The sequence below is a fragment of the Nicotiana sylvestris genome, chromosome 3, assembly GCF_000393655.2.
Source record: "Nicotiana sylvestris chromosome 3, ASM39365v2, whole genome shotgun sequence".
NCBI lineage: Eukaryota > Viridiplantae > Streptophyta > Magnoliopsida > Solanales > Solanaceae > Nicotiana > Nicotiana sylvestris.
In genome coordinates this window covers 33,244,189-33,258,250 of record NC_091059.1, presented here as the reverse complement: position 1 = coordinate 33,258,250, position 14,062 = coordinate 33,244,189, and the positions used below count along the sequence as shown (strand labels likewise).

The window sequence follows — 14,062 nt, the reverse complement described above, 5'->3', positions numbered from 1 at the left end:
TAAATATATACCTAGGGTTAACATGGGTCGTTGAGAGAGAAAAAAAGGATTTTTTTTGTATTTCATTGATTTATAAAAAATGAAAAGTGTTGTCTCAATACAATACACTAACCACCTATCTGAAATGGGCTCAACCCACTTTGACTCGCCTAGCTAACTAATATAAAGAGATAAATACAAGAGTGGGCTTCTAGGCCCAAAGTAAAATAAGAAGTTCAAAAACTAAGTAATAGCATTTGTACGTATCTCAACACCCCTCGGCAAGTTGGAGGGTGAGATAATCCCCAAATTGCGAAGATGCAGATGATGAACAGCTCCACCTAAGGGCTTAGTGAACATGTCAGCAAGTTGAATCATACTGGAAGTGTGTAGCAGTCCTTCATTCAACTTGGTGCGAATAAAATGGCACTCCAAGCCAATATGTTTGATGCGCTCATGAAAGACAGGGTTCTTAGCAATATGTATGGCTGTCTGATTGTCAAAAAACAACCTAACAGGAGAGCAACTGGTAATGCCAAAATCAGATAGAAGCCTGCAAACCCAAGTAATCTCAGCAGTAGTCTTACTCATAGACCTATATTCAACCTCGGCAGAAGACAAAGACACCACAGGTCGTTTCTTTGACTTCGAACCCACTATACTCCCCTAGAAGGATACAAAAATCACTGATAGACTTCGTACTATCCGGGCAAGACCCCCAATCACTATTACAATAGACACTAAGAGAGAGGTAAGATAAGGCATTATAGAAAACTCCAAAGTTAGAGGTACCCTTGAGATACTTGAGTAAACGCAAAGCAACCTACATGTGAAGAGGGCAAGGTTTCTGCATAAACGGACTTAAATGTTGCGCAGTCAAACAAATGTCAGGCCTGGTATGGGTTAAGAAATTAAGTTTACCCACCAAACACCTGTAAGTCTCAGGATTAGGAAGGGGATCACCATGGTCTGCTTTCAACTTATCATACATTTCAAGAGGAGACACAACTGATGAGCAGTCAGAAGACTGGAACTCTGTGAGCAAATTGTGCACAAACTTTTTCTAATGAAGCAGCACGCCACCATCAGAATATAAAATTTTAATGCCTAAAAAATAGTTAAGTTGACCTAAATCCTTTATTTTGAACTGATCATGGAAGAAAGTTGTCACAACAGAGATTTCATACAAATCAGTCCCAGTAATGATAATGTCATCAACATAAACCACTAGAATCACCAATTCATTACCAGAACCTCTAGGGAAAAGGGAGTAGTTATTTAAGGAATGCACATACCCCCTAGAATACAGTGATTGAGACAACTTGACATACCACTTCCTTGAAGCTTGACTCAAACCATGTAAAGATTTCTTGAGTTTGTAAACCAGAGAAATAGAAGGAGAAAGGCATGAGACTGATGGTTTACTAGAAGAAACAGAAAGACCAGGTGGTATTTTCATGAAAACTTTCTCATCTAGGTCCCCATGCAATAAAGCATTATTAATATCTAGATGAAACAATGGTCATTTCCTTTTTACAGCTACATCAATTAAAGTCTTGACATTAGACATTTTAACAACAGGTAAAAGTATTTCATGAAAGTCTATGCCTTCAACTTGTGTGTCAACCCTCACCAGAAGTCTAGCCTTACATCTTTCTATGCTCTCATAGCTTTATATTTAATTTTATATACCCATTTGTAACCAATTAGATTTTTGCCTTTGGGTAACTCAACTATATCGTAAGTCCCATTAGCCCCCAAAGGCTCAAACTCTCTTCTCATAGCATCCTGCCACTCAAGGATAGTTGTTGTCCGAGAATAAGTATTTGGCTCAAATACATGATGTTAACTAGAAGTAGACACAAAAGTAAAATTAGCAGACCTGAAGAAATTTGATGGTAAGTCACAAACATAATTTTGTAGGTAAGAAGGAGGATTATGGGGCCTTGAGCATCTCCTCAATGAAGGATATTCAGAATTAGTAGTAGGAGAAGAGGATCCAGAAGATGAGGGGGAAGCAATCACAGGCACCCCAGAATCAGGACAATCAGATAGAAATGAGTTGTGAGAGTCAGAATGTACATCTGGAGAAGCAGGCAATAAAGACAAAGGAGAATTGGAAGGGTCAGGTGAAAAGTAATCAGAAATTTGAGAGGAACTCTGCTTAGCAGTGTGGTCAAAACAAGCAGAAAATAGTAAATTAGACATGGTAGAAGAGATAAAACCTCATTGAATAAAAGGAAATATATGTTCATGAAATGTGACATCTATTAAAACAAAACAGGTTTTAGCCTACAGGTCATACAGCTTATAGGCCTTCTTTCCAAAAGGATATTTAAGAAATGCAAAGGGAACAACTCTAGGTTGCAACTTATCTCTATGAGGTTTTGGAACAATAGAGTAACACAAACATCCAAAAGCTCTAAGATTGGAATATATTGGGAGTTTGTTATATAAGATCTAATAAGGGATTTTGTCTTTTAATAGACTAGAGGAAAATCTATTTATCAAGTAGGTTGCAGTTAGAATGCAATCCCCCCAAAACCTAAGAGGGAGACCAGATTGAAAGAGAAGGGCTCCCGCAATCTCTAGGAGATGTCTATGTTTCTTTTTCACAACTCCATTATGTTATGGAGTATGAGGACATGGTGTCTGATGCAATATTCCTTTTTTAGAAAAGAATTTGGACCCAACAGTAGTAGATCCCAACCTTAAGGCATTGTCACCCCTTATATTTTGAACTTTTAATTGAAAATGAGTTTCAACTATGGCAATGAAGGCTTTAAAAAGGTCAAAGGCATTACTCTTGGCTACTATTAAGTGAGTCCAAGTGGCTCATAGAAAATTATCAATAATGGTTAAAAAATATTTGGAGCCATTATATGTAGGTGAGTGGTGTGGCCCCCAAGTGTCAATGTGTATCAATTGAAAAGGTTTTATGTTTTCTATACTGCTATCACAAAAGGGCAATCTAGTTTGTCTGGCTAGTGGACATATTGCGCAAGAAAAAAATTGCTTAGAAGACAAATGTGAGTCAAGAATGGAAATGTATTTCATTCTAGAAAAAAGGATATGTCCAATTCTATAATGCGAAATCACACATTTTATTGATATTATTCAAATTTGCATCAGTATTTACATGTTACTTATTATAACTAACAACATTAACATTTACATCAGTATTTACATTTGTATGTATTTCAAGAATAGCACAAACATGAAAAACATCAGGAAAATTAACAGCACAAGGAGTGCAGAATATGGTGCTGGCGGAAGCAACATGAGGTAGGAGTAGCTTGTAGAGATTGTGATCCACTTTACCAAGAGCCAGAGACATCTTCAGAGAAGGGGCCTATATAGCACAAAGAGTTCTGGTTAATAGAACAATCCTATTGTACTGGTCTAATAACTTACAAATAGAGATGAGATTATATTGGAAAGAGGGAAGATAAAGTACATGATGAATTGTGAAAAGTGGAAATAAAGTCAGATATCCTACTAAGTGAACATTTACCTTATATCCATTTGGAAGGGAAACAAGACAAGGCACAGATAGAGTTTGTAGGTTAAAAAGTAAGTCTTTATGTGAGGTCATATGGTCAGAGGCTCCAGAGTCTATAATTAAAATAAAACTATCTACTTGTGAAAGCATACATGACTTGATCAAAATACTTTCTGATAATAGCTTACCAGCAAAGATAGCAAAAGCCATAACTAGGAGTAGAGGAGGAGTCAGCAGGGACATGGGACTGTTGCAGTATATCATCAGCTGGGAGAATTGATCTTGAGACAAACCAGGAACCATTGAAATAGGACCAGACTCAGAAGGCTTGACAAACTCAAGACTCATAGTAGGAGCCACAGTAGCAGGAGGACCAGGAGAATTTACTTCAACATGAGCAACAATCTTTCTACTGCCAGACCTTTTAGTGAATTTGAAATTAGAAGGATACTCATGCAATCTGTAGCATTTATCAATGGTGTGACTTGGCTTCATACAGTATTTGCATGTAGGGGATTTATGAACATTAAAATTAACTTTGGAAGGAAACTCTTGTTTGGACACATCGGTATTAAGGAGGCAAATGAACTGAAAAACTTAGGAGAGGTAAAGAACTGCCTTTGCTTCTCATTTAACAATAATATGTTGTAGACAGTGCTTACAGAAGGAAATGGCTTAATCATGAATATATTACTTCTAATATGCACATATGCATCATTTACCCCCGTCAAAAATTGATACACTTTCTGGACATCATCATCATTCTGGTAATTAGATTTAAAACCACAATTACTACAAGATCTGACTCTATTGATTGACAAGGCATCAATCGCATCCTACAATTGTTTGATCTTATTAAAATAAGAGGCAATATCGAGTGAACCTTGTGAGATGTGAGCCAGTTCTTTCTTAAGCTCAAACACTAGCAGCATCTTCCTGATCATATATTTTCTCCAACCCACTCCAAATATCTTTGACAAGTTCAGAATACTCAACACTACGAGAAATATCTTTGGACAGGAAGTTAGTTAACCATGAGACGACTAAATAATTACAACTCTGCCATTGTCTTGTCAAGGGAGAACTATTAGGAGGTTTGACTGAGGATCCATTGATGAAATCCAACTTATTTCTAACAGATAAAGCCACAAGATAATGGCCCATATCCAGTACCATCAAAACGTACAGAAACCAACGAAGAACCCAACAAATCAGATAGATGCACATAAAAGGGATGGCAAGGATGAGTATAATCGTCTTCATGAAAAACATAACAAGAGGTTGCAGGTCGAAAAGTAGACAATACAAATGGAGAAGTATTATCATCCAACATTTTTACACAATCAACAGAAAAATACTACACATGCAAGTTACACAAAAAACAGAAGAGAGAAGTCTAGGGTTACCAATTTCCTTCGCGACCGGAAGGAACAACGGCTTTGTTATCTATAAAAACGAATGACAGAAGACACAATTAAACTCTAGCTGAATGTGCAGCTGCAGAAATTATCAAAACCCTAACTTGACAAAGATCCACGGGAAAACAAGAAAAAGTTCGATTAATCAGAAAACTTGATCGGACACCACCAGGAATCACACTAATTTCGACATCGCAACTGGAGAAACTCGTCAGAAATAGTCAAATAGCGGACAACAGCGGAACAACAAAACTTCGGCAAAACCATTCAAGTGTAGCATTGGACGTGAGGTAATCACCCGATCTATCCAGATCTTGGCTCTGATACCATGATAAAGTTTGGATTGAGCGTCAATCAGTGAAAATCTACCTAGGGTTGATACGGGTCGTGGAGAGAGAAAAAAAGGATTTTCTGTATTTATTGATGTGTAAAAAATAAAAGTGTTGTCTCAATACAATATACCGATCACCTATCTGAGCCCACTTTATATTGACCCGCCTAGCTAACTAATGTAAAGAGATAAATACAAGAGTGAGCTTCTGGGCCCAAAGTAATATTAGAAGTCCAAAAACTAAGTAATAGCATTTGTATGTATCTCAATTGATACATGTATCCTTTTTTCAGTCTATCTCGTATGCTAATATATGTGATATCTCATATATATCGACAAATTTTGTATTTAATAATTACATATCATCCTGTATATGTATGCACGTATCTAACTATATCTATCTATATTATATTAAAAGCATAAAGCTCTCAATCAAAAAGTTAAAAGACCATATTACCCTTCTAAATAACCTAATAGATAAAAACAAACCTAAAAGGAAAAGGTAAACAAGCGCTTGTTATGCTAACAAGTGCAAAAGGAAGCTAAGGATCGTATCGGTTGACATCACGCTTTTCCACATCTGGAGTTGCCACTTGCCACCGATTACTTTCATTCACACACTGTTAATAAGAACTAATACCACGTATAAAATGCTTGATAGTTGGCAAACCCAGCACCTAAAATCTTGAACATGCACAAGTCAAATTTTGCTTTCCAGGTTCTTAATTTACTAACGCACTGGCATTTACGCATCAATTTTCTCATAGTCTAACTCCTCTATGTTACTTATAAATTAAGTTATTGACATTAATACCAAATTATTATACTAGCAGTAAATTTTTAAATTTATTACTAATACGTGTTTATATCATATCTCTTTGTTTCCATTTTGACAAGCTTATAATATATGAGCGACGCCTAGATAATATTTGATTGGTCATTGACTGAATTTTAATTTTTGTAGGTGTCAAGGCATTCACAATTTGAACAATCTATCAAGATGACTAAACGTAAATATAATCTTTTATTTTGTCATTGTAGGCACGATGACTTGTTACTGGTACGTATAAAGTGTAAAAGTCCTTTGGAAGAGTTTGCATAGGTAGAAGTCAAATGCTAAGTGAATATACAGGGGATGCATGCTCCATGCGAGTATGAGTATAGAAAGTGCAATGGCTTTTTGACCAACGCCACTAATCGTTGGATATACTCTTGCATTCCTATTGCTTTCTACGGATACTGGTGTGCTAGAAATTCATTATTTTTTCCTTCTCTTATATTATAGTCAGTCTTAGTTTCGAGAAAAATGAAGGACAGAAACTTAAAAGGATCAAATTCTTTTGTGTGTGTATTATTTATTTAAAAATATTAAGAAAAACAGAAAATATTTTGAAGGGTTGTGTACTGTTTTAGAAGGTGTATTTATTCTATTTGGTAACTAATTAGTTAAGATTGAAAACAAAGCCTTATCTTTAAATCATGTTTAAATGTATACAGCAGCCTTGAATATTCTCCTTAATTAATTAAATCTTTTATTCTTCTTATTTTGCCATACTCCTCCAATAAAAAATTTATTCAACCAATTTCTCATTCACCTTCAACTTCAACTTCAAAAACTCCTTTTCTTCCTATTGTAAGATCACAAAGGCAGATCCGTCTACTTGGGATGGTCACATTTGGGAAGATAATTATTGTTAGATCGATCAAAGATGGTCTTCTATAAAGCAACATCACAGTAACGTTGCTTTTATCAAACTTAAGCAAGAAATTTGCTTTGTTGCGTCATTTCTCGAAGAGACTTGAATAGCTTGAGACAATAAAACTTTGATTACTCATTGTAGGTTTAAACAATACCCAATCATCTTGATCTTGACAAAAGTCATGTCATGGGCTGCTTTCCAGACATGCCCCATGACCCCTTGGCCGCGCCCCATGGCGGCCTAGCAAGCCTCACAATGCCTAGCGCCATGGTCGGCCCCGTGGTCTTGGCTGCGCCAAGTGACAAGCGCGCATGTGCCTCTGTCGCCCCACCGATGCCTCTCGCCAGCGCCCAAGGGCTGGCCAATGACAACAGCGCCGCGCGCCCTGACAATGCCGCGCGCGCAGATCCTGATGCCTCGCCAGCGCCCAGCTGCAGGCCCATTCCAGCAGCGCCTCGCGCACAGACCCTGATGCCAAGCACCAGTGCCCAGCCTCAGGCCAGCACATCAAGTGTCGCGCGCGCCCACAGCAACGCGCGCGCAGACCCGCAAGACAAAGATGCTGCCATCGGACTTAGTTTTTCCTTGTAATAATCTAAGTCCTTTTCATTGTAATCATAGACTAGTTTTCATCATTTTCATTTCAGTGTGCTTCTACAGCTTTATTAGGACTAGTCTTGTCATGTTGGTTTATTTTTTTTAAGCATTATTAAGGGGGACCAAACAATCAAACATTTCAATCAGCATTTTCTGGTGTCTCTCCCCCTCGACACCACATCATTGTAATCATCATTTTCAGTCATCAATAAAATCATCATCAGCATTCAAAACCCAATTCTCTCTCAAGCTTCCGCAATTGCCCACGACATTGGTTTTCCCGCACGGCACTGACAATCTAGTCTAGCGTGCGGCGAGGACCTCATTGGCGGACAGCAACCGCACTGACATCGGTTGCTTAGCCTTACGTTGCCCTTCCAAAGATCATCAGGAAGGCGTTGCGTAACAGTTGGTATCAGAGCCTAGGCTCGACATCGGACGAGGGAACATTTGCCATCATCACCATTTCTGACCATGGTGAATCATGGGGAGCGTCTAGCATCCCTAGAAGAGACGGTTGACCGATTACGACCCATCGTAGAAACGGTGCCTGATCAAAGCAACAACCTAGTGCAAAGGTTGGACGACCTGGACCGCCGAATGCGGCAGGCGGAAAATGACATTGCAAACATCAGTCGTGACTCCGACGAGGACCGACAAACGGCAGCCATTGAAACTGCCAACATCCATGGCAAATTTGAGGACCTCCAACAGGAGCGTGCCGATGATTTGGCCCATCAGCAACATGAGGCAGACAGACTAACTGCCATGCAGCAAACCATAAACGACTTGACTGACAAGCTCAACGTTGTCAATGCTGCCTTACAGAGCCTACTTCGAGAAGGCGACCATCACATCAGGGGTGCAGCAAACCTCACCCCCATTCCACAAAAGCTTAAGATACCGGAGCCAAAGCCATACGACGGATCCCGGGATGCTAAAGAAGTGGAAAACTTCATCTTCGACATCGAACAATACTTCGATGCCGTGGGCCATTTGGAGGAATCCAAAAAGGTAGCGACTGCTGCCATGTATCTTCAGGGCGATGCCAAACTTTGGTGGCGGGTCAAACACGAAGCCATCAAGGCCGGTGAAGATACTCTTCAGACATGGGACGAATTGAAGGTAGCCATACGCCTGCAGTTCTTTCCCGAAAATGTGGAATACAACGCAAGGAGAAAGCTACGGGACCTCCGCCACACCAGATCAGTGAGGGAGTACGTGCGCGAATTCTCCGCACTCATGCTAAACATACGCGACATGGGGGACAAAGACAAACTCTTCGCATTCATAGAAGGTTTGAAACCTCATGCCCGTATGGAACTACAGCGACAACGGGTAGACACCCTGCCCAAGGCCATTCAAGCTGCAGAATGCCTTGGCGACTATCATTTGGGAACTCAGAATGACAGGCCCCAGCCGTCTGTCCGAGGGGGATCCAACGGGCACCATCCCAGCAATGGTGGCCCAAGCAAAAGTGGGGGAGATCGGAGTGCATCCAAAACTAAGACTCCTCCCTCCAACAACAACAGTGCTGCATCCATCAACAACAATCAGGGGAGAAAGCCTCCCTCAGAATGCCGTCATTGCGGCGGGGCACATTGGAACAATGAATGCCCAAACATCAAGGTCAATGCTCATCAGACGGTCGAGGGTGAGTTAGACACATCAGACTCATCAGACGACGACCAGGTAGGCGCCTTCAATGCAATTGTTGGCTCTATCCCTCATGCCTTAGCGGGGACCAGTGCATGTCCTCCTAAGAAAACATCAGTCCCGATCACCAGGAAAGGGAAAGAAAAGATGGACGAAGGACCTCCTAAACAAGCGAGGACCCTAATGTTCGTCGAATTGAAAGTGAACGGCAAGCCCCTTCACGCCTTGATAGACACGGGTGCCACCCACAACTACTTGTCATCAACACAAGTAGAGCGCCTAGGTCTTGTTGTACAAAAGAGCAAAGGCCGCGTCAAGGCTATCAACTCACCACCTCAGACATTGGGTGGAACAGCTACAAATGTCCCAGTGAAACTTGGCCCATACAAAGGAAGCATCGACCTGCGCATCGCAATCATAGATGACTTCGACATCATAGTGGGTTTGGAGTTCATGAGGCAAACCAACACCATTCCAGTACCATTTGCCAACATGCTCCTGATGATGGGAGAAAACGGGGCCAAGCCCTGCACCATACCATGCTTTCCCATAAAGATGGCCGCTGAAAACATCTCGGCCATGCAGTTGGAGAAGGTAGTCAACAGACATGAACCTCAGGTTCAGGCTACCCTTCGCAGCAACAATCAGCCATCATGTCATCGGCCTCAAAAGACTGGTGACGCTCATCATCGTGTGAAGACTTGTCAGCCATGCCACAAGGACAAGTCGGATCACTCATCACAGCCGGGACCCTCGCAGCCATTACATGTCCCTCAGAGACCATGGGAAAGTGTTTCCCTCAGATTCATCACGGGATTGCCCCAAGTCGGCAATCTTGCATCCATCATGGTTGTCATAGATCAATTCTCAGACTATGCAACTTTCATAGCAGCCCCGCAAAACATCTCAGCAGAAGATACAGCTCGACTCTTCTTCTCGCACATTGTCAAACATTGGGGCCTGCCCAAGAACATTGTTAGTAGGCGCGACTCACGCTTCACTAGCAACTTTTGGACCCACCTCTTCAGGTGCTTTGGGTCAACATTGAGTCACAACACATCCATCCATCCACCATCGGATGGCCAGACAGACCGGTTCGATGACATGCTGGAGGAATATCTCCGCAACTTCGCAACCGGATCACAGAAGCATTGGGTGAAGCTCCTGGATGCTGCTCAACTGTGTTTCAATTCTCAAAAGAGCCATCATACAAACAAGAGCCCTTTTGAAATTGTTACCGGACAGCAACCGCTTCTCCCGCAAACGGTGAATGCCTCAACCATGCCGAAATCTCCTCGAGCTGCCAACTTCTCGAGCGAATGGGAGCGCAACATGGAGATAGTGCGGAGCTATCTCATCAGGGCCCAAGAGCGGGCAAAAAGGTTCACCGAACAAAAGCGTTGCTTTTCCCAACATCAACCAGGGGACAAAGTAATGCTACGCATCCCAAAGCAGTACTTGTTTGCAGAAAGGACCCATGACCCTCGCCTGCAACAAAAATACATCGGGCCCCTGTCCATTGAAAAACGCATTGGGGAGTCCACATACCAGGTAAAAACTCCATCCTGGTGGAAGATCCATCCAGTCTTCCATGTCAGCCGCATGAAATCATTGCTTCGCTACAACAGCAAGCTCAAACAACAGAGGGGCGCAGACCTCCCATCCAACAACCATCAGAAACATCATCATCATCATCATCATCATAAGGCTCCGAGGACGGCGCCAACTCAGGTGGGGGAGAATGTCATGGGCTGCTTTCCAGACATGCCCCATGACCCCTTGGCCGCGCCCCATGGCGGCCTAGCAAGCCTCACAATGCCTAGCGCCATGGTCGGCCCCGTGGTCTTGGCTGCGCCAAGTGACAAGCGCGCATGTGCCTCTGTCGCCCCACCGATGCCTCTCGCCAGCGCCCAAGGGCTGGCCAATGACAACAGCGCCGCGCGCCCTGACAATGCCGCGCGCGCAGATCCTGATGCCTCGCCAGCGCCCAGCTGCAGGCCCATTCCAGCAGCGCCTCGCGCACAGACCCTGATGCCAAGCACCAGTGCCCAGCCTCAGGCCAGCACATCAAGTGTCGCGCGCGCCCACAGCAACGCGCGCGCAGACCCGCAAGACAAAGATGCTGCCATCGGACTTAGTTTTTCCTTGTAATAATCTAAGTCCTTTTCATTGTAATCATAGACTAGTTTTCATCATTTTCATTTCAGTGTGCTTCTACAGCTTTATTAGGACTAGTCTTGTCATGTTGGTTTATTTTTTTTAAGCATTATTAAGGGGGACCAAACAATCAAACATTTCAATCAGCATTTTCTGGTGTCTCTCCCCCTCGACACCACATCATTGTAATCATCATTTTCAGTCATCAATAAAATCATCATCAGCATTCAAAACCCAATTCTCTCTCAAGCTTCCGCAATTGCCCACGACATTGGTTTTCCCGCACGGCACTGACAATCTAGTCTAGCGTGCGGCGAGGACCTCATTGGCGGACAGCAACCGCACTGACATCGGTTGCTTAGCCTTACGTTGCCCTTCCAAAGATCATCAGGAAGGCGTTGCGTAACAGTAAGTATGAACAAATTCAGACTGTGAAACTGCGAATGGCTCATTAAATCAGTTATAGTTTGTTTGATGGTATCTACTACTCGGATAACCGTAGTAATTCTAGAGCTAATACGTGCAACAAACCCCGACTTCTGGAAGGGATGCATTTATTAGACTCCAATGGATCCTCGTTAAGGGATTTAGATTGTACTCATTCCAATTACCAGACTCATAGAGCCCGGTATTGTTATTTATTGTCACTACCTCCCCGTGTCAGGATTGGGTAATTTGCGCGCCTGCTGCCTTCCTTGGATGTGGTAGCCGTTTCTCAGGCTCCCTCTCCGGAATCGAACCCTAATTCTCCGTCACCCGTCACCACCATGGTAGGTGTCACACCGGCAATTTCTGTCCGCCGAAAATGCTGCCCGATGTGCGGCAGTCAAGTCCCCACTTGACCTCAGCCTTACCCAATTTTCGTTTGGTTTCGAGGTTCAACACTTAGAATAATTTAAAGGCAACAAGAAAAACAAAGGCAACACAGATTTACGGGAACCCTTTCCCAACCTTTTATAATAAATCAAATTACAAAGGAAAATCTCGAGTTAGGCAAGGTGCTGCCACCCTTGGCAGGCACCAACTCACAAAAATGGCCTACTCATGCACGAATCAGCCCTATAAAAGCCCCTGCCTAAGGCTACTCGTGCTGCCACTCGTTTGGCAAGGCAATGGCACATAATTTGCCATGCTCAAGCCACAAAATAGACAACCCTATGCCTATTTTCAGACATTTCCCTCCCTAGGTACTTAGCCCGTTTTTAAGGCTGCTAACACACATATATATAGTGTAGTCAGCCCCAAAGAGTCTCCTATGTTCAGTTGACATCCCCCAACTGATAGGAAGTGATCCCCATGATCAAAACGTGGGGAACATGTCTCTAACATGCCCCCAAAAACGTGCAAAGACTCAGCCATTTAATCAGCAACTCTTGGACATGGGTTGTAACCGCCAACTGCATGGCATGTGCACAGCACACTTGAAAACCACTTCATGTGCACTGCATGTGCGTGTTTCTTGGCCAGCTGCTGCACGTCTAAGGCTGACTTTGCGCCCAGCCTTAGCCTTTGACACTGCTCCCGCTCAATGCCATCGCCACAGCTCGTCACCCTTGACTTAGCCGCACGCCAATCCGCTGCCACAGTTGTTTGTCCTTGTCAAGTCGCCCCTACTTGATCAAGTCTGCCCATTGCCCATACTGATTTTAACATCAAGTCACCAAGCCTTGATGCCCTTCCCTTTGCCAAGTCGTTTGCCCACAATTAACTTAGGTGCCAGTCCGCTCACCTAAGTCATGGCAACACCACATTGCCAATGCCACTGCCTTGGCACTAAGCTGCCTCACTTTAGCGCCGAGGTCTTTCCCGTTTTGGCTTGTCAAGCTCCCATCCAGCCCGCCTAGTTCCGTCAAGGTCTTGGCCTTGCTTGTACGCAGCCCCCTCTTGCTTTGGTGTAGTCCGTCGCACCTTAGCCCTCAAATACAAGTGTAGTCCGTCTCACTTGCTTAGCAACAATTTGTTGCCATTGACAACACCCCCGCATTGTCTTGCATGTTGATTTTCCCTCGCACATAGGCCAATGGCAAGGCCATCATGCCAAAATCCTTGCCACTGCCGTGCCGCTTGCCGATCAGCTTTGTCAGGGGTCTAACAAACCACCCCAACCAGTTGAATTCGACGCCCTCGTCGAATAGATCCCAACACATGCTGCCATTTGCAAAGACATCACAAGTTCAGCATCCCTTTTGAGAATAACGTTGTCCTTGCCCTCAAGTGCAACGTTTTTGTTTTCTCATTGCATTTCTTGTCCGTCGTTCCCACAGCAAATTCAGCACGCCAACTGACTGATTTGTAAGAACCCACACTGATTTTTGGCACCCTCAAACTCGAAATTTCTGCATCACTGCCTTCCTTGCCTTTTCTGAATTTCTAAGCCAAGACAGTCCCTTCCACGAACAAGCACACTGACCCCTTGTCTTGCAGTCTTGTCCATGGCCATCTCGACCTCATCACGAACCAAACCAAACCAAGCCTAACCTGGCTCTGATACCAATTGTCACACCGGCAATTTCTGTCCGCCGAAAATGCTGCCCGATGTGCGGCAGTCAAGTCCCCACTTGACCTCAGCCTTACCCAATTTTCGTTTGGTTTCGAGGTTCAACACTTAGAATAATTTAAAGGCAACAAGAAAAACAAAGGCAACACAGATTTACGGGAACCCTTTCCCAACCTTTTATAATAAATCAAATTACAAAGGAAAATCTCGAGTTAGGCAAGGTGC

The 14,062-nt window shown here is 43.1% G+C and overlaps 1 protein-coding gene across 1 annotated transcript; it reads right to left on the bottom strand.

The window, feature by feature from the left end:
- Positions 1–222: 222 nt before the first annotated feature.
- LOC138887207 (uncharacterized) lies at positions 223–4,645 on the bottom strand. Its single transcript, XM_070168930.1, has 9 exons — positions 4,403–4,645; positions 4,144–4,317; positions 3,494–3,970; positions 3,140–3,331; positions 1,891–2,139; positions 1,698–1,767; positions 1,108–1,452; positions 905–1,014; positions 223–645 (listed from the first exon to the last, which is right to left on the bottom strand). The coding sequence occupies exons 1-9, from the start codon at positions 4,643–4,645 to the stop codon at positions 223–225; spliced, it is 2,283 nt and encodes a 760-aa protein (XP_070025031.1).
- Positions 4,646–14,062: the final 9,417 nt, after the last annotated feature.